A 27,334-nucleotide genomic window follows, 5' to 3' on the forward strand; every position below is an offset into this window, starting at 1 on the left:
ATTGTCTCCCCAGTAGAATAGAAATTTCTTGTGTGTAGATAATGCTTAATTCTTTGTTCTTCACATGATGCTTGGTACATAATAGATAATAATTATTTGTCAGTTGATTATTGTCAGGGCAAAGTCAATGTCAGTCCCAGAGAAGGGACCAGGATGGAAGTGGGAACCAAAATGCAGGAAGGGAGGGGGGAGGTTGGAGTTGACCCAGGTTCAAGACTCCTCTCTAGGAGTTGGGGTGAGGAGTGGAAGGTAGGAAGGGGAGGCTGAGCTAAAGATCCAGGGAGTGTTCAGTTACCTCAGTGTTGGAGAGTTGGTACCAGGGTTGTTTGCCATAGGTAAAGATCTCCCAGAGTAGAACGCCAAAGCTCCAGACATCACTTTCCGTGGTGAACTTCCGATAGAGGATGCTCTCCGGCGGCATCCATCGGATAGGGAGCATAGTGCGGCCCCCCACCTATGGGTAAACATCAGTCACTTGAACATCCTCCCTCCACAGCACTTGGCCTAAGAACAAATCCCATTTCCTGCTGAAATTCTTTGGAACAGGTGTAAGAAGTCCCACTCATGAAACTTAGGCCTAAGAGAGACCAGTCTTAGAAAATGGGATTCAAACAAATTTAATGGAAATCACTTGGAGTTAAAATTCAAATCCCAGCTTTACCACTTTCTGGCTTGGGCAAGTTATTCCACCTTCCTGAGACTCAGTTTCCTTATCTACGAAATAGGTATAATATTGGCACTAGTTATCTCACAGAGTTATGAGTTTGGCCCTTAGTAAACTTTAAAGTGCCCAGAATTACTATTCTCACCCCAGTGCCAGAGAGGGTTTGTCCATGTCTAAAAGAGTGTCTGAGTATGTGGGTGAGGAGGGGCATGGAAAGTCTGGGGGACGCCAAGTACTAAGTGATTCCCTGTCCCAAAGATCCCCCACCCACCCCCAATCATTAAATATAAATGTCAGTCCCTAGGCCAGAGCTAAAAGGGAAAAAGTGATGAAGCTTCCATCTGGATGAAGAGAAGGGAGACAAAAGCTTCTTCCCTACACTATCTATCTGCCCCCCACCCCCAGTTGCTTTGCTCCTTCATGGGTCCAAGAGAGCAGTCTTGTCTCCCCACCCCACTCACAGTCCTTCCTCCTTCAACCTGCCCTGCCCCCCCCATTCACAATCTTTCATCTGACCCAGGAGCCTACATTAAGCTGCTGCAGTTCTATTTCAGAGCCCCTGCCTATAGAGCTTTGTTCTTCTGGGGAGGGGCAAAGGAGAGTTTTCTCTCTAGAAGACCACAATGAGTATAGCCTTCCTTTTCTATGCCTTGTCAGATAGATTCTGGGATCATGGAATACATACAGCCTGTCTAAACTGGAAATGACTTTAGAAATCCTTGAATCCATTCCATTGCTTGCACAGATTGGGCACTGGGACCTAGAGAGAGTAATTATTTTTACTTCCAGTTAACTCCCTGCTTTGGGGTTTAGCATAGCCAAAACTGGATGGGGTTATGGGGGTGCAAAAGGGAGGTTGAAATCTGAATATTGGGACCTGGCTGAGCTAGTAAGGTATATGGAGAGCTGGTCTTTAGAGGTAGGCTTGGGGCCCTTACCCGGTAATAATCAGTGCTATAGATGTCTCGGCTCATGCCAAAGTCTCCAATCTTGACCACAAGTCCCTGGCCCACCAGGCAGTTTCGGGTGGCCAGGTCTCGGTGCACAAAGTGTAGACTAGCCAGGTAGACCATCCCAGCTGCTACCTGACCTGCCACAGCCAGCAGTTGTCCCAGGCCTAGGGGCCCAGGAGCTGTGCCCACCCCACTGGCCAGTATCTTGGCATCTGGTCCATGTGACCTGGGTAGGAAAAGAAGAATGAATTCAGGGAGAGAAGAAGAGATACCTGTAAGCTGGCAGGGGAGGCCTAGGGCTGATCAGGGGGATAGAAGTGAGGGCTCCAATCTAAGAGAACAAAAGGGGATCCAGAGATACACCTAGACTTTGGAGCAACAGGAGGGAAGGATCAGGGACAGATAAGGAGAAAAAAGGAATCCCAGCCATAGGGACAATGAAAGGAGAACAGTGATCTAGGAATTTGGGGACTTAAACATTTAGGCATCTGGATTCTTTAGACTGACTCCTGAGGAAATGGTAGATACCCTAATTGTAGAGAGGTCTGGCTTAAGAAGGACCCAACTTTTCTCTAGCCCCGACCCTCCAACTAAACTTCAGGGTAGATAAAGACAGTGGGAAGGAAAAACAGTTGTTCTTAGAAGAAAGCTAAAAGAAAATTAACAGAAACAAAGTCCTAGAGGAAAGGTGGGGAAGATTTATTAGAGATGAAGGGTTAGGAGAAGAATAGAGATGAGTCTGAACTGACTAAAATGACTGACATTTCTGAGGTGGGAAGCATATAAAAGAGCCAAATGGAACAGAAGTTTAGAATGGAGTGGTGGGGCTGTTTGGAAAGGGTGTTTAGATTGGGAGGGATGGAGAGATGGAATTCACTGCTCAGCTAGGAAGTTTCAAGAATAGGACATTAGAGGAATGTGTAGGGGATGGGGGAAGATGTCCCCTTCAGAATCCACATTCCTCAGCTTCACCCCCTACTCTCCAACCTGCTCCACTCCTCACTTCCTTATTTCTCCTCATTTTCCCAACTTTTTTCACCTGTCTTTTCAAACTCAACATGTCCAAAATCAGGCCTGTGATCTTTCCCCCTAAAACTGCTTCTTCTTTTGCCTTCCTCCTCACAATTTCTGGCCATAGAAGTGCTGTCCACCAGACCTCTTGTGTTGAGAATTTTATAATGATCTTCAATTCTTTTTTTCCCCATGCTTTTCCTCTCCCCTAACTTCTCAGAACCAATCAGTTACCAAGTCCAGTCACCTCTGCTATCCATTTCATCTCTTCTCATCACCACTAACCTAATCTAGGCTTTCATTGTGATTGGCAGTTATGAAAATAGCCTCTTTAAAAAAATCTTTTCATAGATGCCTTTTGCTTTTTCAGTACTTTTGGTTCCAAATAATCCTTCCTCTCTCCTACTCATGGAACCAACTCATCTGACAAAGATTTAAAAATAAAGAGGGAAAAAAGCCATTCAGAAAAAGGAAGCAATTGACCATGTCTAATAATGTAATATGTTTAATTCCATGTCTATTGTTCCCCACATTTGCAAAGGAGAGAAAAGTATTTTCTCTATTCTCTTGGTCATTATAGTTATAAATGACCAAATTTGGTAATTATCATTACATGACATTAAATTTCATTTTTTTTGTTCTTTCCATTTTCATGGGTTTTGTACAAACCTGCTTAAGAAGACTTCCCACATTTACTCTCTCTTCTACTATATTTATAGTTTATACTGATGTCTGACTAATTTTTCTTATGCCAAAATGTGGTCATGTCACTCCTCTGCTCAAAAGTCATCTGTGGCTCCCTATGGGCCTTCTGAGTAATGTTCAGACTCTTCCACATCCAAGACTTTCCACAAAATGACACCACCATGGCTTTCTGGCATAGCTCATATTACTCCCTTTTACAAACTCTGTGCTTCAGTCAAATTAGACAACTCTTCTCCAAACACATATTTTACTGTTGACTCTCTCTGCCTTTGGGGCAGCTAGTTGGTACAGTGGATAGAACACTGGACCTGGAGTCAGGAGAACCTGAGTTCAAATCTGGTCTCAGACACTTAATAATTGCCTAGCTGTGTGACAGGGCAAGTCACTTAACCATGTTGTCTTGTAAAAAACAAAGACACTCTATGCCTTTTTTCATGCTTCATTCTGTGTCTAATATGTCCTTCCTCTCCCTCTTGTCTTCTTCAATTTCTTCCCATTCTTTAAAATCCAATTCAAATACCACCTTCTCCATCCTCTCTTATTCAATCACCCTATCCCTTTACATTTTGCTTTATACTTTCCCTAGATATGCTTTTCTGTGTATACATCAAATGAGATAACATATATAACATTCTTTGCAAACCTTAAATCACTATATAAATGCTAGTTATTATCATGGTCATCTTTCTATTATCCTATTAGGCTACAAGCTCCACAGGGCAGAGACCATGGTTTATTCAAAGCTTTGTTTCTCCCTCCCTTGCCTCCATTTGGCATAGCGTCCTGTATACCCATCCTCAGTGAATTCTTAATATATGCTTGCTGAACTGAATTAAATAGAATTCTCCTAGTTGCCCAGGCAACATCTTAGAGTTATCTTTGACTCATTTTTCACCTCCTGTGATGAATCAGTTATCAACTTCCACTGGGTCCTCTTTCATAATGCCTCTCCCATCAGTCCCCTCTTCATCATTGCCATGGCCACTACTTCAGGACATTACCACTCATAGACTAGTAACCTCCTAACTTATCTCTAATTTTTAGTCTCTTTAATCCAAAAAAAAGATTTATACAGCGCTTACTATATTCAAAGCACTTTACTGAACTGCCAGGGATAATCCTTCAAATGAACCTTTTGGATCAGGAACCTTTTATGACTCCTCATCACCTACTGTAACATAAATCAAACTAATTTGACCTTTGAATATTTGGACATGAAATATACCAGTGAAACTCAGAAATGTTAGCAGAAGTGGGTGTGGGAATACTGCTAGGAAAAAGGGAAGGTAAAGTTGAGGAAAAACTGAAAGAAAATAGAGGCAATTAAGCTCCCCTCCTCAAACAACTGCACATCCTTAGCATTTTTTATGTATTCATTAATTTATAGTAGACATAATTGAAAGAATCAACATTTTCTCAAGGAACCCTACGCATATCTCTATATCACTAGCATTTCAGTAAAGATGGTTTGAGAAATGCCAACTAGGAAGAGTTCAAACTAATTAGCCTGGTCCCCTAGGTCAGTCATCCTCTGACCCCACACTACTTCTCTGACCTGTTTTCCTTCCCAAGTCCCATGCTCCCACAGAACTGTCAACCCTCCCCTGAACTCTTCCCTGCCTTCTGAAGTGTCTTGTCCCCCCTCCCCCAAATATTTGCAAACGATCTCTTCCCCATCACTGCAGATCCCTTATATTTCTTTACACTATCACCCACTTTACACTATCACAGCATTCACAATACTGTAGCCTCTACTAATTTACCAAAGGAATATAGGTGGAAGAAAAGATGGGAAAGGTTCCTGAAGGGTGAAGTTGTAGAGGGATCAGGAAAGAAAAGGGCTGAGGTGGTAGATCCAGGCCTCCAGAGGGTCACACACCTGAGAAAGCGATTCAGGTCTCCATGCTTCATATACTCAAAGACCATGAGTAATGGACGACCCTCTGTGCAGACCCCAAAAAAGCGCACAATGTGCTGGTGCTGTAGGACAGTCAGCAGCTCCGCCTCTCTCTGGAAGTCCTGACGGGCATTCTCAGACACCTCCTTCAGAGCCTGGTGTGGTTGCCAGAGGGTAAGTGGGCATGAAAGTCCAAGCTGACAGGTATGAGTCCGCCCTCAGAGACCAGATCTCAGATCTGCCCACAGAGGCAGCTACAAGCTCATCCCCACCAGTCATCCTAATATAATTAGGTCCCCAAGCCCCAAAGGTTAAAAGGGAGACTAGTCCCATAGAACCAAGTTGTCTGGGTCAGCCCCAGAAGCCCTCTGAGCTCACCTTGACAGCCACCAGCATCTTGTCCTGCTCCGGAAGCAGGTTGTGACATTCTGCCAGAAATACCTTTCCAAAGGCACCTTCTCCCAGCTCCCATTTGAGCACAATGTCTCTACGCTTTATGTGATGGACACCTGAGGGGTTGGGGGCAGGGAGATAGTGACACAATGCAACAAAACAGTCAATGAGTTCTTCCTGGGTACAGAGGACCAAGCAAACAGGGTGGAAGAGATAGGAAAAGGACACAAAATTTAGAGATGACAAAAATCTCTGCTTTCAAAGAGCCTACTGTCTAGCCAGGAAATAAGACATCAACACAGACACACTGTGCAATATCTCATATTACAGAGGAGAGTCAGAAGCTGAGGATACATCATTCTGCCAGGGAAACCTTCCTTCTGCTGCTTAGAGATCAGCCTGGGCATGCCAGTTTTGGAAGACAGGCCCTCTTTTTGGGATGAGGATTCTCTGCTTATATGATTAGAAGCTTTTGGAAGTAAAATCCCATGTGGAGTATGCCCCGGGAAGAGAGCTCCACTTGATCTCAATGAGTTTAAGCAAAAGAGTAGTAGAAGGAAGGAAGCTGAGTTCTAATGGTTCAGGCCTATTAAAAAAGAAGTGGCTGAGGGTGGTGGACCTCTTGAGCTTGGGTGTTCAGCTCTGCCATAGGTTAAGCAGATCAGCTATTAACATAAAGGTGAATCCCCAGAAACAAAGAGCCTTGAGGGGAGTGAGTTAATCCAAGTTGGGACAGATCAATGTACCCATAGCAATCAGAGGGGCCAGTAAGTAACCCTTGCACTTCCAGCTTGGTAAAGATACACACACACACACACACACATACAAACACACACACATGATGGGGGTGATTAGTGTTAGGGAAGTGGCTTACTAGGAACCCAGACAGGCTGTACTCAAAGATTTATGTGAAAGAAGTGAATCACACTGAATATTGGCTGTTACCCTTATTCCCCTAAACAATCTAACAAAAAGACAGCCAGAAATGAATCTCCTACAGCACATATGAATTCTGAGTTTTCTGAGTTTCTAGTTCTGTTTTGGAAAGAAAGTGGCTCAGTGGATTGAGCACCAGGTCTAGAGTCAAGACCTGAGTTCAAATCCAACTTCAGACACTTACTAGCTTGTGACCCTGGGTAAGTCATTTCACTCTGTCTTAGTTTCCTCAACTGTAAAATGAGCTGGAAAAGGAAATTTCAAGCTTCTTCAGTATCTTTGCCAAGAAAACCCAAAAGGAGTCATGAAGAATCAGAAACGACTAAAAACAGAAAGTGCATAAAATATTCACCTCCTATTTAGCAACTCATAACATTAGGATGGGGGCAGAATTTTATATTTTTTGCTAAATTACTGGTGGACTCTCTGAGGCAGAATTTCTCTAACCTGGGGTTAACCACAGTGAATGAGCAGAGAAGTAGGAGTTGTGTTGAGAGGGCTTCTGTAGCTGCCAGGCTAACAATAATGAAGGATTGGGGCCACCATCTCCCCAGCAAGAAGGTTCATTTTCCCCATCCCCCCCTTACAGGCATCACTGAAGTACTGTGGATTCTCAATGATGTGTCCCTGTAGCCCAGATCCCTTTCCCTCAGGAGAAAGTGAGTTGCTTCCCAGGGTCATGAAATGTAGTGACATGGCCAGACCTTCCTCAGGGGCCAGCACTGCAGGACCTAGGGATGACAAATAGGTAAATCAAAAGAATGCTGATAGTCACCATACCCTAATCTCCTGTCTCTCCCTCCATGTCCCTCATGTCCAGACACTCTCCCTTCAAGTTCATGATCATATTAAGGAGAGGGGAGCAATTAAGAGATCTAAATCCACTGGTCCCCAACATATACACCCAAGCATCTCAAAGTAAGTAAGCAGTACTGGTATTAAAACTCCAGGGCTTGTGGGCACTCCGAAGGAAGAAAGGAGACCTGGAGGGTGGGGCTCTGGTGGTTGCTCTTGGCTGAGCTCCTGATTAGCCTCAGGCCCCCACGGGTACTGCAGACACCCCTCCCTCCCTCAGGACCCCAGGTCTCCCAGAATCACTTAGTGCTTGACTCTGATCCAGCCACAAATTAGTGGCTGCTGATGTTAATACTACCCCCCCCAACACACACACACACACACACACCACCTCCCAGCCCCCAGAACACACACATAGGGTGGAGTCAGGGTATCAATAGAGATAGGATCACAGAGATGAAGAGAGACATGCTGTGTGAGAGAGAAACAGAGAGATGGAGACAAAGACACAATGACACTTGAGAGACAGAAATTAAAAGATGCTGAATGAAGAAGCAAAATTAACTAAATGGCCCAGAGGGGGGTTGAAAACAAAGAATTGCTGAGAAACAGGGACATAGAGAAGGGCAAGGGATACTCAGAAAGATTATGAAGAAACATGGAAACAGTGAGATGTACAAAGAAAAAGACACAGAAAGATAGAGGGATAGAGATATCATCCTCTAGCTCACGGTTGATTCCAAACTTGCTTCTCCGGCCACATTTGTTGAGAAGAAGGAATAGGACAAAGAGAAAGAGGCAGGCAAAAACAGCTAGGCCCACTGCCACAGTGACCTGGTAGAGGAGGATAAAGTTGGACACAGGTGGGTCAAAGTTTGCCTTCATGACCTCTAAACTCTTCAGACTCTCCCCTCTCAATGGGATTCAATGGCTGGAATCCCCCTAAGCTTTCCAAACCCTCTTTCTATTTCAAGGGTGATCCAGGTGTCCTGTTATTTCTCTTTACCACAAGCCTCAATAGTACAACTTTGATCCAGGGAAAGTATAGTCAATTATTTCTTTCCATGAAGCTAGTCTATTGACACAGGAGGGAAAAGAGCAGTCCTCTGTATTCTAGCCAGTTTCCCCTCTCATCAACTCTTGTTTTTAATCTCACCCCAAAAGATGGGTCTTCTTTCTTCTCCACAGGATCCCCAGAAGTGCTATTGATTTCTGTGTAAGGATAGAGAAGAGTAGACAGTGACAAGTCTGTACCTTCTGCTCCTCAATCCTGCTCCTATTCCTAGGTTGAGCTTCCAATTTCCCTAAAGGAGGTCAAATATTCCCCATAACCAATGCACTTGTTACCCCTCTGCCCTTCCCCAGTCAACAACCAAGACCAAATGTGCTCTTCTGACTTGGGAAATAGGGATGTGATACTTACCTCCTGGGGAATAAGAAACTGCAGAGGAGAAAAGAAGAGAAAGGGGGAAGGAGTTAATGGGTTGGAGAGCATTACTGAACCTCACCCCTTTCATCCCCCAGCTACATCTCCTCACCCAATAGGGAAGAGAGAGATGAGGAATGAGACCAATCTCAATGATGAATGTAGGGACAATGAGAAGAGAGAAAATTTCCCAGCTGGGTCACAGTGGTAGCAGAAGTAGGAGGAGGGTGGGGTGGAGAATGGAGACATTACAAAACAGGGAATGGAATAGATATCTCTGACCCTTCTGAGCTGGGATCCCTTCTAGGGGAAGAGGAAGAAGATAACTCAATAACAAGGGACTTGGAACCCAGGTGCATGGGTCCCATCCTGGTCAGGGTGTAGTGTTGACAAAGGTGGTGGAAACGGTAGAATGAGGACTAGAAGGGGAAGGGTAGGAATCCTGAATAAGGAAAAGACAGATCTGTGATCTCTGAAATAGATCATAGATCATAGAAATAGGAGTCAAAGGGATTCTAGAGGTTATCTAATCCAGTTCCTTCATTTGATAGGTAAAGTCATTTGATAGGTAAAGAAGTTGGGAGAACTGTAATCTGAACCTAGAATCTCTGACTCCCAAATCCAATGTTCTTTTCTACTACACCATACTGGGATGCCAGGATGTCAGGGTGCCTTTTCCTGGACAGACAACACAGTAGAGGCACTGGCCAGGGTCTTTGCTGCTTCAAATCTTGAGGAAGGAGTCAGTGCCTGAGGACAGGGTGAGGGTGGGGGGGTGTCATGGTGGGGTTAAGTCCACTGGGCAAGCCAAGACATCCCAAGCACAGGACTCCTTTCCCTAGTTAGATATCAGGTCTATGGTTATGTCAGAAGGATGGTGGGCTGGGAGGGCTGCCTACCAGGAATGGGATCCTCAGGGTTGAACTGGAAAGGATTGTCCATGAAGGAGGCCTCTACAGAATTAGTGGCCCGTCCCTCAGGATTGGAAGCCTCCAAAGTGTAAATGCCATTGTTGACATGTGTGGGCTGGTTAAGTCGTAGGCACCCGTGCTTCATGGTCTCATTGGCTGCCTGTTCCAGGAACTCCGTGAAGATGAAAGTTGTTTCATTGAGCAAGAAGCCATTGAAGCGCCAGGTAAGAGTAGGGGGTGGCTGCCCATCCACAGAGAAAGGTATACACCAGTGGTGTTGTCTGACTGGTAGATGGAGCTGCACTCTAGGTGAAACTGTGGCCCAGGAAAGAAAAAGAGAGCCACAGAAACAGAGAATTCATAGTTAGAAGGCCTTAAAGATCATGAAATACAATTCTCTTATCTGACAGATGAAAAATAGGAGCCCCTGGTAGGTTCATGTGACTTGCCTGAGGTAACAGCTATTAAATAGCAGATCTGGGATTTCAACCTAGGTCTGCCTCCAAACCCAGGCCTCTTACTATTATCCCATGCCCAGTTGACTGGAGAGAAACTATCCTGTAGATTAAAAAAATTAGGCTTTGGGCCTAAGATATAAGATATTGGACTTTTAGAAAAAAGTTAGAATTACTTTGTAAAAAGACTTAAAAGGCACTGGGCTTCAAGTCTAGTAAAATTGAGCAAATGGCCTTTTTCCAAAATAAGGTTTTAAAACATTAAATTTGGAAGAATAAAATAAAATCTGGGGGGAAAATGAAAGTGGGAAGAAGATTTAGGAAAATCAGACACTAGGACTAGAAAAATTCAACTGGGAAGGGGCTTTAAAAAAAGCGGGGGAATATAAGATCAATGGCCTAAAAATAATAGAATTGTAGGTATAAAGGAACCAAATATCAAAGAGGAAAAGAAACCAGACTGTAGGATTAAAGAAAATCTAATTATCTCAATCATTCAAATCTTTGCCCTTAAAAAAAATACCACCCCCAGCCCTCTAAAGGCTGTTCTCTGTATCAAGTTCTCCTGGGACTTTGAAGGAACAGCTGTAGGGCAACTGTGGACACTTCCCCCACCACCACCATGCCTTCCATTCCCCATACCACATCCACTCAGAACTCATGCCCAGAGGTGACAGAGGGATCCTGCCCCTAAGGGACCATGTGGAACCCAAGGACTCACAGGAGACATTGACCTGGACAGAGACCTCAGACCGGCCCACATCATTCTCAGCCCAGCATGTCACATTCTTCCTATTGAGATCACTGGAGACATTGACCAGAATCAACCATGAGGAAGACAGATTTCCAGATTCCAGGGGCTAGGAGAGAGAGGGATCAGATCAGGGAGAGCCTTCTGGAAGAACCTAAGATCTATACTCTTGAGCTAGGACAAGATCTGGAAAGCTTCTTGTTGAGCCTTTTTATTTTACTGATAAGGAAACAGAGGCACAAAGAGATAGTGATTTACTCCAAACCATAAAGCAAAGCTAGGATTCAAACCCAGTTCTTCTAACTCCAAATCTGGTATTCCAGCTCTGTGAATCCAGGTGAGGGGAAGGTACACTACAACCTCAAAGGTCAGGGGACAGACTAAATATTCTCCAGAACTGGGAACTCTTGTGATCTCTTTTGGTTTTTAATGAATAGGAAAAGGGATTTAGTAACCAAAGGAGAGAAAGAACTGATGAGGAAAAGGAAATAAAGTGAAATGCCTCTTCTTTCTCTTTTTGTATTTATGCCTCTTTGAAAACTAGAAGAGAACCCAATAACTTTAGATTGGAGCCCAGGTACATGGGTCCCATCCTAGTCAGGTTGTAGTGATAAAAAAGGTGATGAATATGATGGAATGGGGACTAGAAGCCCAGTTATTGAAGAAAGACTGAGGGGAAGGGAAAGAGTCCTGAATAAGGAAGAAGATAAATTGTAGATCATGAGAAATAGGGCTCAAAAGCATTTTAGAGGTCATCTAGGCTAGCCCCTTCATTAGATAGATGAGGAAGCTGATGCCCAGAAGAGGCAGGGAGAATAACTTGTCTACAAATAACTTGGAGTAGAAGTTATAAGGAGAAAAGTCATAGGATATGCTTAAAAAATACTTGCTGAATTAAATCAATGAGTAGTCTGAGAACCTAAAAGAAAGAAGAAAATAAAGACCTGTTTAATTCAGAGACATGCAAATCTACTTTCCTAAAAGAGAGGCCTTCATTTCCTTGTTCAAATCGATTTACTCTTGCTTTACAAGAATTCTAACAAACTTACTGATGTGTCTTCTCAGCCTTACAAACATACTAAAACCTAAAAATGATCAAAGGAAGAGATCTGTGTCAGAGGCAGACACATTGATATTTATTTAATATCCCCCCAGTTATATGAAAAAACAATTTTTAACATTTGTTTTTTTTTTAGTTTTTTTCTTTTGCGTGGCTTGCCCAAGGCCACACAGCTAGGTAATTATTAAGTGTCTGAGATCAGATTTGAACCCAGGTACTCCTGACTCCAGGGCTGGTGCTTTATCCACTGCGCCACCTAGCCGCCCCCTTAACATTTGTTTTTAAAACTTTGATTTCCAGGGGTGGCTAGGTGGCACAGTAAATAGAACACCGACCCTGTAAATCAAGCATACCTGAATTCAAATCTGGCCTCAGACACTTAATAATTACCTAGCTGTGTGGCCTTGGGCAAGCCACTCAAAAACCTAAAAAACAAAAAACAAAAAAACTTTGATTTCCAAATTCTCTCCCTCCCTCCCAAACACCCTCATTGAGAAGGCAAACAATCAGTAGAAGTTATACATGCTGACAGAATTTTTAAGGGGCAGCTGATGGTAAGAGGGGAGAGAACAAAACTATACAAAGAAAAGAACTGGAAAAGTGTAAGGGGCAAGTGATACCTTTCAACTTGCCTCAACTTGCTTCAATAATAGATTTATATTCTGGATCTGGAATGAACAGTAACTCTTCATTTCCATGTAACTTTAAGGTAGGAATATGCTAGTAAATATTTAAGAACAACAACCCTCCCCCCCCCCCCCCCCAGGAAACCCACTGTGAAGTTGTTGGGGTTTTTTGTTTTGTTTTGTTTTTTTAGGTTTTTGCAAGGCAAATGGGGTTAAGTGGCTTGCCCAAGGCCACACAGGTAGGTAATTATTAAGTGTCTGAGACCTGATTTGAACCCAGGTACTCCTGACTCCAAGGCCGGTGCTTTATCCACTGCTCCACCTAGCCACCCCCCACTGTGAAGTTTATTGCATTATTAACACTTTCTCAAATATAGACAATCAACAAAAACAACAAATCAGCCCTGATTTGTAGATTTGCCCATGGTACAAACATTCACACTGAAAATTTCACAATAAAGTCTGGGTTCCTATCTGAGTTGACTCCAGTTTAAAGTTTACGAAGCATTTTTTTGGATCAATCCTATGAGTTATATGTTTTAGTTCTCTGTATGAGTCCCCTACTAAACTATAAACTCCATGAGGGTAAGGATTAAGTCTCACCTAACCTTTTTATTTTCTCCAACACTAAGCATCAATGCTTTGCATGGAGGAGATATTTCATAATTTTTTTTTGCTATCACACTGCAAATATTCTTATCCCCATTTTGCAGATGATAAAACTGAAACCCAAAGAAGTTAAGCAATTTGTATTGACTGGCCAGAACTCAAACCTAGCCTTTTAAACTTAAAAACAAGTGCTCTTTCCCCAATACCACAAGGACAGCTATATTTAAGGACTAAAAGGTAATCATGAGAAAGAAACACTAGACTTTTTTTCCTTGACCTTATAGGGTAAAGCTAAAAATGATGGGCAAAAATTGTAAAGGGAAAGATTGAGATTTCACTTAGGTATAAAATTTAGGTTTGACTAAGTAACTAGAAATCAGAGCTACCTAAGCCTGAAGTGGGGTCCCTGGGGTGGTTGACATCTCCCCTTCTCTGGAAGTCTTCAAACAAAGCCGGGATGACTTTTTAGTCTGTTAGGTCCCAAAGGAGAAGCTTCTTCAAGTAGGCATTGAACCATTTGTCCTAACTCCAAAATTCTATGATTCTGTGATCATCACAGAATTACAGGACAACAGAGCAAGGAGGGACCTTGGACCATTTGATATTAGGACATAAATAATAAAATATTAGATATTGAAAGGACATTAGAACATAGACTATTAGAACTGGAAGAGACATTAAGAGAAAGTTAGAACACAGAATGTCAGAACCTTAGTGAATATTGAGTCCAAGCCTTTCATTTTCCTAGCAGAGGAAACTGAAGTCAAGACAATGAAATGATTTGCCCAAATTCATAACACTGAGTTAATGCCAGGACAAGGAGTCAGGTTTCCTGACTCTCTCCTTTCCAGGCGGTCTAGCAATCTTTATTTAATAAATGGAGCAATGGATGGGTCAGTGTTTTCCGGGGGAATTACCACCATGAATAACAAAGAACTGGGGGATCCGGCTCACAGCAAAGATGGACAGCAGGAAGTTTTGCAGTGGCCTTGGTCATAGCCAAGAGACTATTATAAAGTTCAGATCTGTCTCCATACTACAAGAGAAGGTAAAGGTGTAAATAGCTCTTTACTCGCCAGGTTATAAGGAAGAATGAAATGTTCCTTAACAAACAGAAGAACTTTACTAAGAAAAAACAAAAAATAATCTGAAGAAGTAGAAGGAAATCTGGACCTGTGTTAGGAGGTTGAAGGGTCATAGAATAAGACTCAGGAAAAGGAAAGATAGGTCGCTGAACATTTTGAGATAAAGAATAGATGAGGGGCGGCTAGGTGGTCCAGTGGATAAAGCACCGGCCCTGGAGTCAGGAGTACCTGGGTTCAAATCCAGTCTCAGACACTTAATAATTACCTAGCTGTGTGGCTTTGGGCAAGCCACTTAACCCCATTTGCCTTGCAAAAACCTAAAAAAAAAAAAAAAAAAAAAAAAAAAGAATAGATGAGACTCTTCCCAAGAAGAAAAGAGATGAATGTCCTAGAAAGGAGGTCATGCTTTTCCTTAAAAGAAATAATAGTGTGAACCTACTGGTGCCATTGAATAAGAGATAAGAGAGGCCTTCCTAAGGATGTATCCAGGACATGACAGAAGATGTTTCAAGAATTGTTAATTCATTTCTGATGGTTTATGTGGGCCAAATGATACTGATAAGGAATCTAGAAAGCATTGTTAAAGATTACTAAGTCTTGGGCAAAAACACTAAATCTCAGGAGCATACAATGATACTTGCCCTTTAAAGGCAAAAGGTTCAGAAGTGAACAGCAGATTCAGGAAATAAATAGTTAACTGAGATTGAGATTTGAATTTCTGGACCATGATATAAAATACAAAAATGACAGGCTCCTGGCCAAGGATGAAGTATACCTGACAAGCACTAATGTAAGAATGAATTTTCCTGGAGTCTTACAAATCTAATAAAGAGTGATTTAAATTAAAAAAGAAGGCAAAGGGAGGACATTACCAACATATATCCAGCAAGCTGGATGCCATAGATAATAGTATCAATGTAGAAAGAAGAATTACACTGGTCACCCAAATTTTCTCATGAGATACAAAACACAAGAAGCAAGATGATAATAAAATTCATGGCCTCAGCTAACTATATAGAAATGTACGAAGTATGGTTAAAATATAAAATAAATTATCAGTACTAATATTCAAGGAGTCAAAATTACCTTATGAGCCTCAGTGAGACTTGGTAGGAAAAAACCCATTTCAATAATATAGTTCCTGGGAGCATCTAGGTGATGGGTGGATAGAGCAATGGCCCTGGAGTCAGGAGGACCTGAGTTAAAATCCAGCCTCAGACACTTGATATTGCCTTAGCTGTGTTACCTTGGGCAAGTCACTTTACCCCATTGCCTTGCAAAAAGCAAAAAACAAACAAACAAAAAAAACAAAAAAGAATGTAGTTCCTTCTTCTACATGAATAGAATGGGTAAAAAGAGTCAGTGGAGTAACATTGTATATGATGGCAACATAGTCATGTAAGGAAAACCAGAAAAGGAAGAATGAATAGTAGAGAGTACTTGGGTGAAGATCAGCAGAGGCAAAAAAAGAAGGGACATGATTATTGGAGTATGGTAGAGATGGTCATGAAGATAAAGTTGATAAGAAATTTAGGGAGTAGATCACAAGTTTGTCATAAAGACATGATTATTATAACAATAGGTGGCTTCGATTGTCTGGACATGGGCTGTGCCTATCTCTCTGTCCCAAGTAGGGTTAGAGATAGAGACTAGATCTGGAATTTTGTTAGAATAAGAAATTTTTTGGTTAAAAAAACTCCTACCATCACAAATGAATGAAGGTCAAGACTTAAGAGTTGTAGACAATTTAACACACTAAGAAGTTTAGTGTTTTGCTCAGGGTCATCAGATTAGAACCAAGATTATCATGACTCTGAGGTCAGCTTTCTATTCACTATACCTTGCTACCTCTAAATAGCTGCCAATAGTTTCTTTTTTTTTAAGTGTTTTTTTTTGCAAGGCAATAGGGTTAAGTGGCTTGCCCAAGGCCACACAGCTAGGTAATTATTAAGTGTCTGAGGCCGGATTTGAACCCAGGTACTCCTGACTCCAGGGCCGGTGCCCTATTCACTAGCCACCCCTGCCAATAGATTCTTGACTTGCTTTGATGATAACTTCATCTTCAATGGTAAAGGAAATAGTGAGAGGTAGCTAGAAGTCACAAAGAGTAGAGTATTAGACTTGAACTCAGGAAGACATGAGTTCAAATGTAGTTTTAGACACTCATCAGCTGTGATAAGTGTCTGAAGCATCTGGATAAATCATTTTACCTCTTTATGCCTCAGTTTCCTCATCTGTGAAGTAGGGATAATAATAGCACCTTCTCCCAGGGCAGCTGCAAGGATCAAATTCAGTAGTAATTATAAAGTGATGAGAGCATCAGCCCTGGAGTCAGAAGGATCTAAGTTCAAATTTGACCTCAGACATTTACTACTAGTGTGACCTTGGGCAAGTCACTTGACCCTTATTGTCTTACATCAAGGGCTATCTCCAGTTGTCCTGATCCAATTCAGGCCAATGGACCCAGATGGCTCTGGAGGAAAAAGTGAAGCTGGTGACTTAGCATAGCACCCCCTCACTCAAATCCATCTTATGTGCATATCATGGTATCATTTCCCTGAAGTCACGGTCTTCTTCAAGAATAAATGGACATCTGTAAAGTACTCTGCAAACCTTAAAGTGCTATAAAAATGCTATCTATTAATATTAACTTCATAACTTCTCTCTTGAATCTGATTCTCAACAAGGAAAAACTGGTTTCTAGTGGAAAAAGTATGGAAATCTTTGGGGGAATTTTGTCTTAGAATTCATTCTAGAGAAGAAGAAAGGCAGTCTGATAAGTGTCCTAAGTATTAGGAAAGTAGATCTCAAAACATTAAGAAAGAGGACATGTCAAATCTCATAGCCTCAAATTCTACAAGCAAAGTCAGCTGAGGAAGAATGGTAAGCTTTCAAGAATGGAATTCTGCCAAGAGAACATTCTACACCTTAGCAACAACATTGTGAGTTGATCAACCTTGATGGATGCAGCTCCTCTCAGCAGTTCAGAGAGCTAGGACAACCCTAGGAGACCAGCTATGGACAATGCAAACCCCATCCAGAAGAAGAAAAACAAAACAAAAACAAAAAAACTCTTCAGAATCTGATGAACACCACATTCAATTTTAAAAAAATTTCTCTTATGTGTTTCTTTCCCTTAATCCTAATTCCTCATTCAGAAAATAACCAATCTGTAAACACGTTTAACACAACAGTCACCCGACTGTTCACTACTGAGGGGAGAAGGGTGAGAAGGGAGGGTGGAAGGAAATTATGTAATTTAAAAATATACATATGCATATAGATGAATGCTGAAAAACTCTCATAACATGTATTTGGAAGAATAAAATATCAATTTTTTAAAAAATGAGATTCTGAAAACACAAAGGGATAGTCCTAATGAGGAAAAAAAGGGAGAGATATCTAAAGAACCAATGTGAATATAAAGAGATCTTATGAAGTACTTTAGATTTCAAAAACCACATAGCTGATAGAAGCAAGAACAGTAATAGAGAAAGATGAGATCTTTTTTTAAAAAAAAAAAACACAATTGGAATTAAGTAACTTGCCCAGAATCATATAGCTAGTAAGTATCTGAGGCTGGATTTGAACTCAGGTTCTCCTGACTCCAGGTCTGGTACTTCCTCCATTCACTGTGCCACCTAGCTGCACTAGATGAGGGGGATCCTTCCTCCCACCTCCACTAGCCTCTATTTTCTTTCTCAATAATTATTTTGTATATGCTCATTCATGTACATATTGTCCCCAATATAAGTTCCTTAAAGGAAAAGTGTTGCTTTTTTGTTTTTTTGATGACTTAGTATGATGACCTAGTAAGAGAGCCTTAGTAAACACTTACTAATTGATGAAAATATGGTCCACTAGGAACTTTACCAGAAGTGCTAAAGATTGGAATTTGTTGAGGATGATGAGGAAAATGAAGGACAATATAAGGGTTTTGTTTTGTTTTTTAGTGCTATTGGGGAAAAAAATTAGAATGCAAGAAAGACTAGAACTACTGTTCAAAGTGACTGGGTTGACTAATGAATGTTGGAAAGAAGGCAAGACCCCTCAGTTCTGGTTTTGTTTTTTCTGCCAAAGAGAATGAACTTTGAAGGGGAAAAAGGCAGAATAAAAATTACTAGAGGCCCAGATTAAAGGGTCACTAAGATTCCTTCCTACTCTAAAGCTATGATCCTATAACCTATCTTTGTTGATTCAAAATACCAAGCTCAAATTAAATGCATCCTACTATGCTAAAATAATTGCTAGATGTGATTGCAAATTAATTTTTCAGTATTGTGTATAACAGAGGAGATAATAGGATTGACGATGGGCAAGTATTGTCCTGATTTTTTTAAAAAACTGAAAAGATTCACCATCAAATTATATGGTGCTGAGCTTGACTTCCTGGCAAAATTCTGGAACATATTAATTTAAAAAATGGTTAGTAAAATGTAAAAGTGATTATCATTAAGGGCCATGCCGGCTTAACCAAGAATAGGTCAGGTCAGATAACCTCATTTCCTTTATTTATTTACTTATTTTTGGTAGAAATGCTGGGTAGGTTTCTAGACAAAGAGACTGGTTTAGGCATGATTTGTGAGATTTTAGCCAAACATTTGATAAAGTCCCTCAAGCATTTCTTGTAAAGAGATGACTAGGTATGAGCTAGACAATAGTGGCTAACCCTGGCAGAGGCAGGATTTAAATCTAGGTCCTAGATTCATCTTGTGAATCAGCCAGTGGTAAGACGCAAAAACTAGTCATTAATGTTTCAATGTCATCTTGAGATGAAGTCTTTAATGCCCTTTGGATCTATGCTTGATTTTGTTAGGTTTAACATATTTATTATTGACATGGATAAAGAGATAGATGGCTCATTTATCAAACGTGTTGATGATACAAGGCTTGAAGGAAGACCATTTGTACCTGACCTGAAGAAGAACCTTGTGAGTTTATATTGGTATGATCAGCCACTGATGGACACACTGTAACTTGAGCCCAATATAGTAAGATAATTTTGGTCTTCTTTGACAATGAAGGACAACAACCAATACTGGATAACAGTCATGATCCAAAAAGAGAAGCAGCTTCAAAAATTGGGATATAGTAAGATAAAACTAAAAAAGATACAAATGAAATCTTACCCTTTAGTTCAAGCAATCAGCTTAACAAGAACATGTTAAGAGAGGCATGGAGAGATGGCAATTTATCTGAAAAAGATCTCTGAATTTTAGGGAATTACAGACTCAGTATGTGTCAGCAATATAATATAGCAGCAAGAAAAAATTATGCAATCTTAGCCACTTAGACAGTGTCCAGGAATAGGAATATGATGTGTCACTTAACTCTGCCCTGGTCAGGACACATTTAAAATATCTGTGTTCAGTTATGGGTACAACATTTTAGGAAGGGCATTGATACCTTGTGTCCAAAAGATTGCTTGAATAACCTAAAATTGTTAAGTCTGTAAAAGAGAAGACTTAGGGAGAACATGATGGCTATCTTCAAGCATCTGGGGGGGTTGCTGTATGAATGATGAATTAGAATTGCTCTTCTTAGTCCCAGAGGGTAAAACAGGAGGGATGGATAGAAGTTAAAAAGAGGCAAATTTAGGCTTAAAAAAAACCCCATTAAATTTTCTAATAATTATGGAACTATCCTAAAGTAAAAGCAAAGTTAGCGGCTTGCCCTTTACTGTAAGTCTTCAAGTCAAGGGCTCAAAGATCATTGGTTAGAGCTGTTTCAAAGAAATTTCTTCTTATGATATGAGTAGTACTACAAGATCTCTGGGGTCCCTGTCAACCAGGGATATACAGGAGCCATACACATCAACTTACAAGCATCAAGTGTTAAATTTTCAGTATGACCATCTATACCTCAGAAATTAGCAAATGCAGCAAATTAACCATTTTATTGTGTAGAAAAATGATAGAGAAAATGTTAATAATGCAAAATAAACTTAAAAGTATATTGTATGGGGCAGCTAGGTGGCGCAGTGGATAGAGCACTGGCTCTGGAGTCAGGAGTACCTGAGTTCAAATCCGGCCTAAGACACTTAATAATTACCCAGCTGTGTGACCTTAGGCAAGTCACTTAACCCCATTGCCTTGCAAAAATCTAAAAAAAAAAGTATATTATATGAACCTTTATTCTCCCAGAAAGCTGCTTGTTAAATATTTACCAGTATACCACTATTTTAATTCTGTGATTTTATCATTTTGTGGACTGGTAAGATAAATAGGCAATTGGGGTGGCTAGGTGGCGTAGTGCATAAAGCACCGGCCTTGGAGTCAGGAGTACCTGGATTCAAGTCTGGTCTCAGACACTTAATAATTACCTAACTGTGTGCCCTTGGGCAAGCCACTTAACCCCATTTGCCTTGCAAAAACCTAAAAAAAAAAAAAAGATAACTAGGCAATCATAGAATGAAAGAGAAATCACACTAGAGATGAATCTGGTACTGAGACTGGTATCCTATCAGGTAGTAAAACTACCTGTGTAATCATGAGAAAGTCAATTGATCACTTCAGATCTTGAAATATCAAAATGAATAACTTGGACTAAATGACTGGAAAGGAAGATAGCTCCTTAGGAAGGAAAATCAGAGTTAAGGTAAGTGCCAAAAAACTGAAGACAGAATATTTGGGTCAGACCCCAGTGAAGAACAGCATACTCAGATGTGGTGTGGTAGTTAGGGTTCACTTCTGTCCTCTGTATCTCAGTTTCTTCATTCTATAGTTCTGAGGCTGTTCTAAAGTAAGACTTAGACAAGGATTCTGCTGCTTTAGGAATAAGAATGAAAAGCCAGTGTTTTGCAATATGCAACAAACAAGAGAGGTTATATGGTATAATGGAAAGATCCCTGAACAGGAAAGTCAGGGGCTGACTTTGAACTCAGAAATATTAGTTTATATGATTATATATTTACATCTGCAACTGGAAAAGAACCTTAGAGGTCAAAGGATCACAGATATAGATGTAGTGGAAGAATCCTCAGAAGCCAGGAAGTCCAGTCTTCCATCATCTTAGAGAAGAGCTCAGGACCTAGATTCAGGAAGATTCAGTTCAAATCTGAATCAGATTACTGTATGACCCTGTGCAAGTTATAGCATCATCTTAATTCTGCTTGCCTCAGTTTCCTCCCTTATAAAATGAGCTAGCAAAGAAAATGGCAAATCTCCCCAGTATCTTTGCCAGGAAAACCCCAAATGGGTTGAAGAGTCAGGTACAGTTGATATGACTGAATACTAACAACCTGCCTCACAACAACCCACTTTTATAAAAATCAAGAATTAACAAGATTCCCATGTTGCTTTAAGGTTAATGAAGTACTTTCCCTTCAACTACCCTGTCAGGAAAGTTTACAAAGATTATTATTCCATTTAACAAATGAGCTAACTGAGGCTCAGTGATGTGAAGTGATTTGTCATATGTCCAGTAAAAGACAAGTATCAGTATTTAAACTCATAGCTTCTGACTATTTTTTAGTACTCTTTCCACTGCTTCATTAGCTATATATTCCTATGAAATAACATATAAACACATTTTAAAAAACATAGTGAACTATTGAGCACTATACAAATCTAAACTGTGATTATCATTGTTTAGAATGTAATTATTTCTTATAATTCTTCATAGGAACACAAGTTTAGGACTGGTAGAGACAATCTAGTCCCCTTTCATTTTTGCAGATAAGAAAACTGAAGCTAAGACAGATTACTCTGATATTTCCAAGGTCTCACAGGCAATAGGAGCTCTTGGACACAGATCTTCTGACCTCATTCCATTTTGCTTTCTTCTAGACTATGCTTCTCATAATTATCTCCTCCTGTTAGCCTCATTCACCCTAGGCCACTATAACTATCATTAGGGATGGGGATACAAGGGTTAAGCAAGGAAGTCTGTCTCTCTTACCCTTCATATCACTTATGATACATGTAAAATCCTCAGAGATGAGACTTGGGGTGCTGGGGTACAAATGAGTGTTCTCTTTCTTCTATTCTAATCCAAACCCCTGGAATGGGGCCCAAGTGTAGTCCAAGAGGTCTTTTTGTTTCCCTAGCACTTAGCACTGTGTTGGCACATAATAGATGCTTAATAAATATTGATTGAATGATTGGGTTCTAGGGTATGGAAGGGTCTTTCTTGCCATTCTCTCACTATTTATCTCCATGACTCTTTCTCTACCCCACTGTCACTGTTTGGCATCTGGGTGTCTCCTATTTTTTTATGCTTCTTTGAGTGTCTCTGTCTCTCAAAGTCTATTTCTATTTCTTGGTGTTTTCTTTGTTTCCATTTCTTACCATCACAGTGGCAAATTCAGACAGTTCTTCAGTGTTCCAACCAGTCCAACTCTGGCCCTGGCTCTCCACCTGGCAATGCACTGTCACATTGTCACCAATATCCACTGTAGTATTGGATAGCTCAACCTTCAGCAGGGGCTCTCCTAGCCCAGGGAGTAGCACAGGGGAAAAAAAAAGAGATCATCAGAAGAAGGCTCCAATCTGACCTCCTTAATCATAGAACCTACCTCCCCAAAGCCAATGATGCCTACCAAAGCCCAGACATTGCCCATCCTACTAATCCTACAGACTCATCCCTCTCCTCCAGTTCTACCTACCACAGCTATCATTGGGCATGATGGAAGGAGGTCCCTGGCATGGAAACCCCAGTTTGGCCAGTCCTTCCTTCTCCCGGTACTGTAGCCATCGAAGGGCACAGGAACAATTCAGAGGGTTTCCAGTCAGAACCCTGAGAGAGAAGCCATGAGGATTTATTGAAGAGGTGGGCACAGGCATAATTCATTGCATGCTTTCTTACCTTCAATAAACTCGTTCATAAAACAGAAGAAGATGGCAGAATTGATTAAAAAGCAGAATCCAACAATTATTTTGTTTACAAAAAATAAAGATTCAAAATGAGTTAAAAGAGGTTAGGGAAAATTTTTAATGCTTAAATTACACTAAAAAGTGGGGGGCAGCAATCATGACCTCAGACAAGACAAAAGCCAAAAAAGAAGACCTGGTTAAAAGAGATAAATAAGGAAACCACATGGTACTTAAAAGTATCATAATATCAACACATACCACACATGTATCAAATGGTATAGCATCTAAATACTTTAAAGAAAAGTAAGTTAATTGTAGGGAGAAATAGTAAAACTCTAATATGAGAATTCTCAATGCACTTCTTTCAGATTTAGACAAATCTAGCAAAAAAAGAAAAAGGAAAGAAAATATTAAAAACCTGACATAATCTGAGAAAAATCAAGTAAAAGAGGCATTTATTAAGGATCTACTATCTGGCAGGCTCTGTGCTAAGCACATTAGCATATCTATATATGAAATATTTCTGGTGATTATTGAATGAAAATAGAATGGAGTAAATAAAGATATAGATATATATATTTCTCAGCTGCACACAGTACATTTACAAAAATGGAACATGGATTAGAGAATAAAAACCTCACAAATAAATGAAAAAAGCAAATATATCAAGCACAATTTTTTACTGACCACAATGAAATAAAAATATATTTGATAAAGGATTTTTAAGAAAGAATTAAAAATTAATTAGAGATTAAATATTGAATTGGTGGGTCAAAGAACACATCAAAAAATAGTAGATAATTTCATCAAAGAAAATTACAGGGAGACAAGCATACCAAAATGTAAAAATGCAGCTTTATCTCTAAGCTCTTTTGTCAATTCAACAAACCTTTTAAAGTTGTCCTAGTAATAAAGGTTTAAAAATAATAAAGGAAACAGTCCCTGCTCTCGAAGAGTTTACATTCTCCTGGGAGGAAGCAACAAGGACAGAAGTAAGGAAATATAATTTATATTCAAACTAATGAGAAAATGGTTTCAAGAGATAGAGAGTGCATATCCTTGGAGTTGTCAGGAAAGGTGTCATGTCAGAGATGACACTTGAGTGGGACTCTGAAATGTTCTAATATGTCAAAGTGATGGGGTGCAATCCAGACATGGATAAACACTTAGATGAAGGCTGAGAAGGAAGAGGGGGTGACCTGTGTTTTAGGAAAAATCACTTTGGCAATTGAGCAGAGGATGGCTTATGGATCAAGTGGATTGAGCACCATCCCTGAAGTCAAGAAACCTGAGTTCAAATTTGACCTCAGATACTTCTATGTGATCCTGAGTAAGTCATATAACACTGAATGCCAAAAAGAAAAGAAAAGAAAAGAAAAGAAAAGAAAAGAAAAGAAAAGAAAAGAAAAGAAAAGAAAAGAAAAGAAAAGAAAAGAAAAGAAAAAAGAAAAAAGAAGAATGACTTCGAGTGTGGAGAGACTTGAGGGTAGGGACTGAGAAGCCCTCTTGCAATTGTCCAGGCAAGAGGTGATGAAGACCTGAAATAGGGTTGCTGCTAAGTGAATAGAGAGAAGGGGAAAACTTGTGAAGATAAAAATAAGATTTGACAATGCATTGGCTATGCAGAATGAGAGGGAATAAAGAGTCAAAACCTACATTTGAGTTTGTGAGCCTAATTGACTGAAATCATAATACTCTCAACAGCAAGAGGAAAGTTAGAGAGATGAGGTGATGGAAAGATAAATTTTGTTTTGGATATGTTAATGTTTGAGATGACCATGGGGCACTAAGTTTTAGAAGTTCAAAAGGCAGTTGATAACACAGGTCTGGAGCTTGGGAGATAAACTAGGACTACATTTATAGATTTGGGAATCATCTGCATAGAGGTGGTAATTGAACCCATGGGAAATAATAAGATTACTAAATGAGATCATAGAGGGAAAAGAGAAAAACTCAGGTCTTGAAGGTCACCAAAGGAAACTGAGAACGAACAGTTAGGTGGGAGGAGAATCAGGAGAAAGCCAAGCCACAAAACAAAGGAAAGAGTTTCCACAGGGAAATGTGACTTTTGATGTCAGAGGTTTCAGATAGGTCAAGAAAGATGAGAATTGAGAAAAGGTCATTAGATTTAATTTTTTGGAGACAATTGGAGTGAAACAATTTGCCCAGGGTCACACAACTAGGAATTGTCTGGGACAGTATTTGAACTTAGGTCCTTTTGACTCCAGGGTCAGTGATCCCCCACCCCAAAATTTGACAATTAATTGATCACTGGCAATTTTCAAGAATATAGTTTCATTTAAATGATAAGAATGGAAGCTGGATTACTAAGAGCTTAGAATCCAGCAAGTAGAAAAGAAAAGGAGGCATAAATTGTGAAGATTTTTTTCAAAGAGTTTAGCCACAAAGGGGAGGAGAGTTATAAGAGGATAGCTAGCTAGAATGAATTTGTCAAATGAGGGGGATTTTTAAGGATTGATTTAGGTAGCAGAGATTGGCAAAGGAGAGATTGAAGATTAAAAATGGGGATGGTCAAAACTGTTTGGTATTGGCTAAGAAATAAAGTGGTGGACCAGTGGAATAGACTAGGTGTAAAAGCAGGAGATGATTATAGTAATCTGCTGTTTGATAAACCCAAAGAGTCCAGCCTTTGGGATAAAAACTCCCTCTTTGATAAAAAAAAAAACTGCTGGGATAATTGGAAGTTAGTATGGAAGAAACTTAGATTAGACCAAAACCTCACACCCTTTACCAAGATAAGATCCAAATGGTTACAGGACTTAGACATAAAAAACAATACTATAAGCAAATTAGAAAATCAAGGAACTAGTTTACCTGTCAGATCTATGGAAGGGGAGCAGTTTATGACTAAGGAAGAGTTGGAGAACATCACCAAAAACCAATTAAATGATTTCAATGACATTAAATTAAAAAGCTTTTGCACAGATAAAACCAATGTAACCAAGATCAAAAGAAATGTAGTAAACTGGGAAACAATCTTTACAACTAATGATTCTAACAAAAGACTCATTTTTAAAATATACAGAGAACTGAGTCATATTTTTAAAACAAAAAGCCATTCCCCAATTGACAAATGGTCAAAGGATATGCAAAGGCAATTTACAGATGAGGAGATCAAAGCAATCCATAGCCATATGAAAAAATACTCTAAATCATTAATTATTAGAGAAATGCAAATTAAAACTTCTCTGAGGTACCACCTCATACCTCTCAGATTGGCCAATATGTCCAGAAAGGATAATGATCATTGTTGGAAGGGTTGTGGGAAATCTGGGACACTATTACACTGTTGGTGGAGCTGTGAACTCATCCAACCCTTCTGGAGAGCTATTGGGAACTACACCCAAAGGGCAACAAAAATGTGCATACCCTTTGATCCAGCAATACCACTATCTATATCCTGAAGAGATGATGAAAAAGGGTAAAAACATTACTTGTACAAAAATATTTATAGCAGCCCTGTTTGTGGTGGCAAAGAATTGGAAATCCAGTAAATGTCCTTCAATTGGGGAATGGCTTAGCAAACTGTGGTATATGTATGTCATGGAACACTATTGTTCTATTAGAAACCAGGAGGGATGGGATTTCAGGGAAGCCTGGAGGGATTTGCATGAACTGATGCTGAGTGAGATGAGCAGAACCAGAAAAACACTGTATATCCTAACAGCAACATGGGGGTGATGTTCAACTTTGAAGGACTAGCTCATTCCATCAGTGCAACAATAGGGAGCAATTTTGGGATGTCTGCAAAGGAGAGATATCTTATTGTCTGATCTTGTTACCTCTTAGACTTCTTGTCTCTTCTTTAAGGATATGATTTCTCTCTCATCACACCCAATTTGGATCAAGGTACAACATGGAAACAAAGTAAAGACTGATAGGTTGCTTTCTGTGGGGGGGTGGGGGAGGGAAGTAAGATTGGGAGGGAAATTGTAAAACTCAAATAATATCTTTAATAAAAATAAATTTAAAAAAAAGGGGGCAGCTAGGTGGCACAGTGGATAAAGCACCAGCCCTGGAGTCAGGAGTACCTGGGTTCAAATCTGGTCTCAGACACTTGATAATTACCTAGCCATGTGGCCTTGGGCAAGCCACTTAATCCCATTGCCTTGTAAAAAAAAAAAGAAAAAGAATGGGGATGGTGTGGTTAGGACAATCTTCTAGAAAAGAGGGTAAATGTATAGGGATTTGCCTTGGCAAGGAAAAGGGTGGCCTCTTCATTT

At 40.2% G+C, this 27,334-nt stretch overlaps 1 protein-coding gene across 1 annotated transcript in view; it reads right to left on the reverse strand.

Annotated features, from left to right (window-relative positions):
- Nucleotides 1-27,334, reverse strand: part of NTRK1 (neurotrophic receptor tyrosine kinase 1) — a 39,752-nt gene that overhangs the window by 2,453 nt on the left and 9,965 nt on the right. The window contains exons 5-16 of the mRNA XM_074223180.1: nt 22,883-23,013; nt 22,566-22,708; nt 10,868-11,006; nt 9,680-10,006; nt 8,778-8,795; nt 8,511-8,566; nt 8,086-8,188; nt 7,147-7,290; nt 5,609-5,739; nt 5,213-5,385; nt 1,603-1,843; nt 296-454 (exon numbers count right to left, since the gene is read on the reverse strand). Of these exons, the coding sequence (XP_074079281.1) occupies nt 296-454; nt 1,603-1,843; nt 5,213-5,385; nt 5,609-5,739; nt 7,147-7,290; nt 8,086-8,188; nt 8,511-8,566; nt 8,778-8,795; nt 9,680-10,006; nt 10,868-11,006; nt 22,566-22,708; nt 22,883-23,013 (1,765 nt within the window). The remainder of the gene's footprint in view (nt 1-295; nt 455-1,602; nt 1,844-5,212; nt 5,386-5,608; nt 5,740-7,146; nt 7,291-8,085; nt 8,189-8,510; nt 8,567-8,777; nt 8,796-9,679; nt 10,007-10,867; nt 11,007-22,565; nt 22,709-22,882; nt 23,014-27,334) is intronic.

The sequence above is a fragment of the Macrotis lagotis genome, chromosome 2 (genome assembly GCF_037893015.1).
Source record: "Macrotis lagotis isolate mMagLag1 chromosome 2, bilby.v1.9.chrom.fasta, whole genome shotgun sequence".
Classification (NCBI taxonomy): domain Eukaryota; kingdom Metazoa; phylum Chordata; class Mammalia; order Peramelemorphia; family Peramelidae; genus Macrotis; species Macrotis lagotis.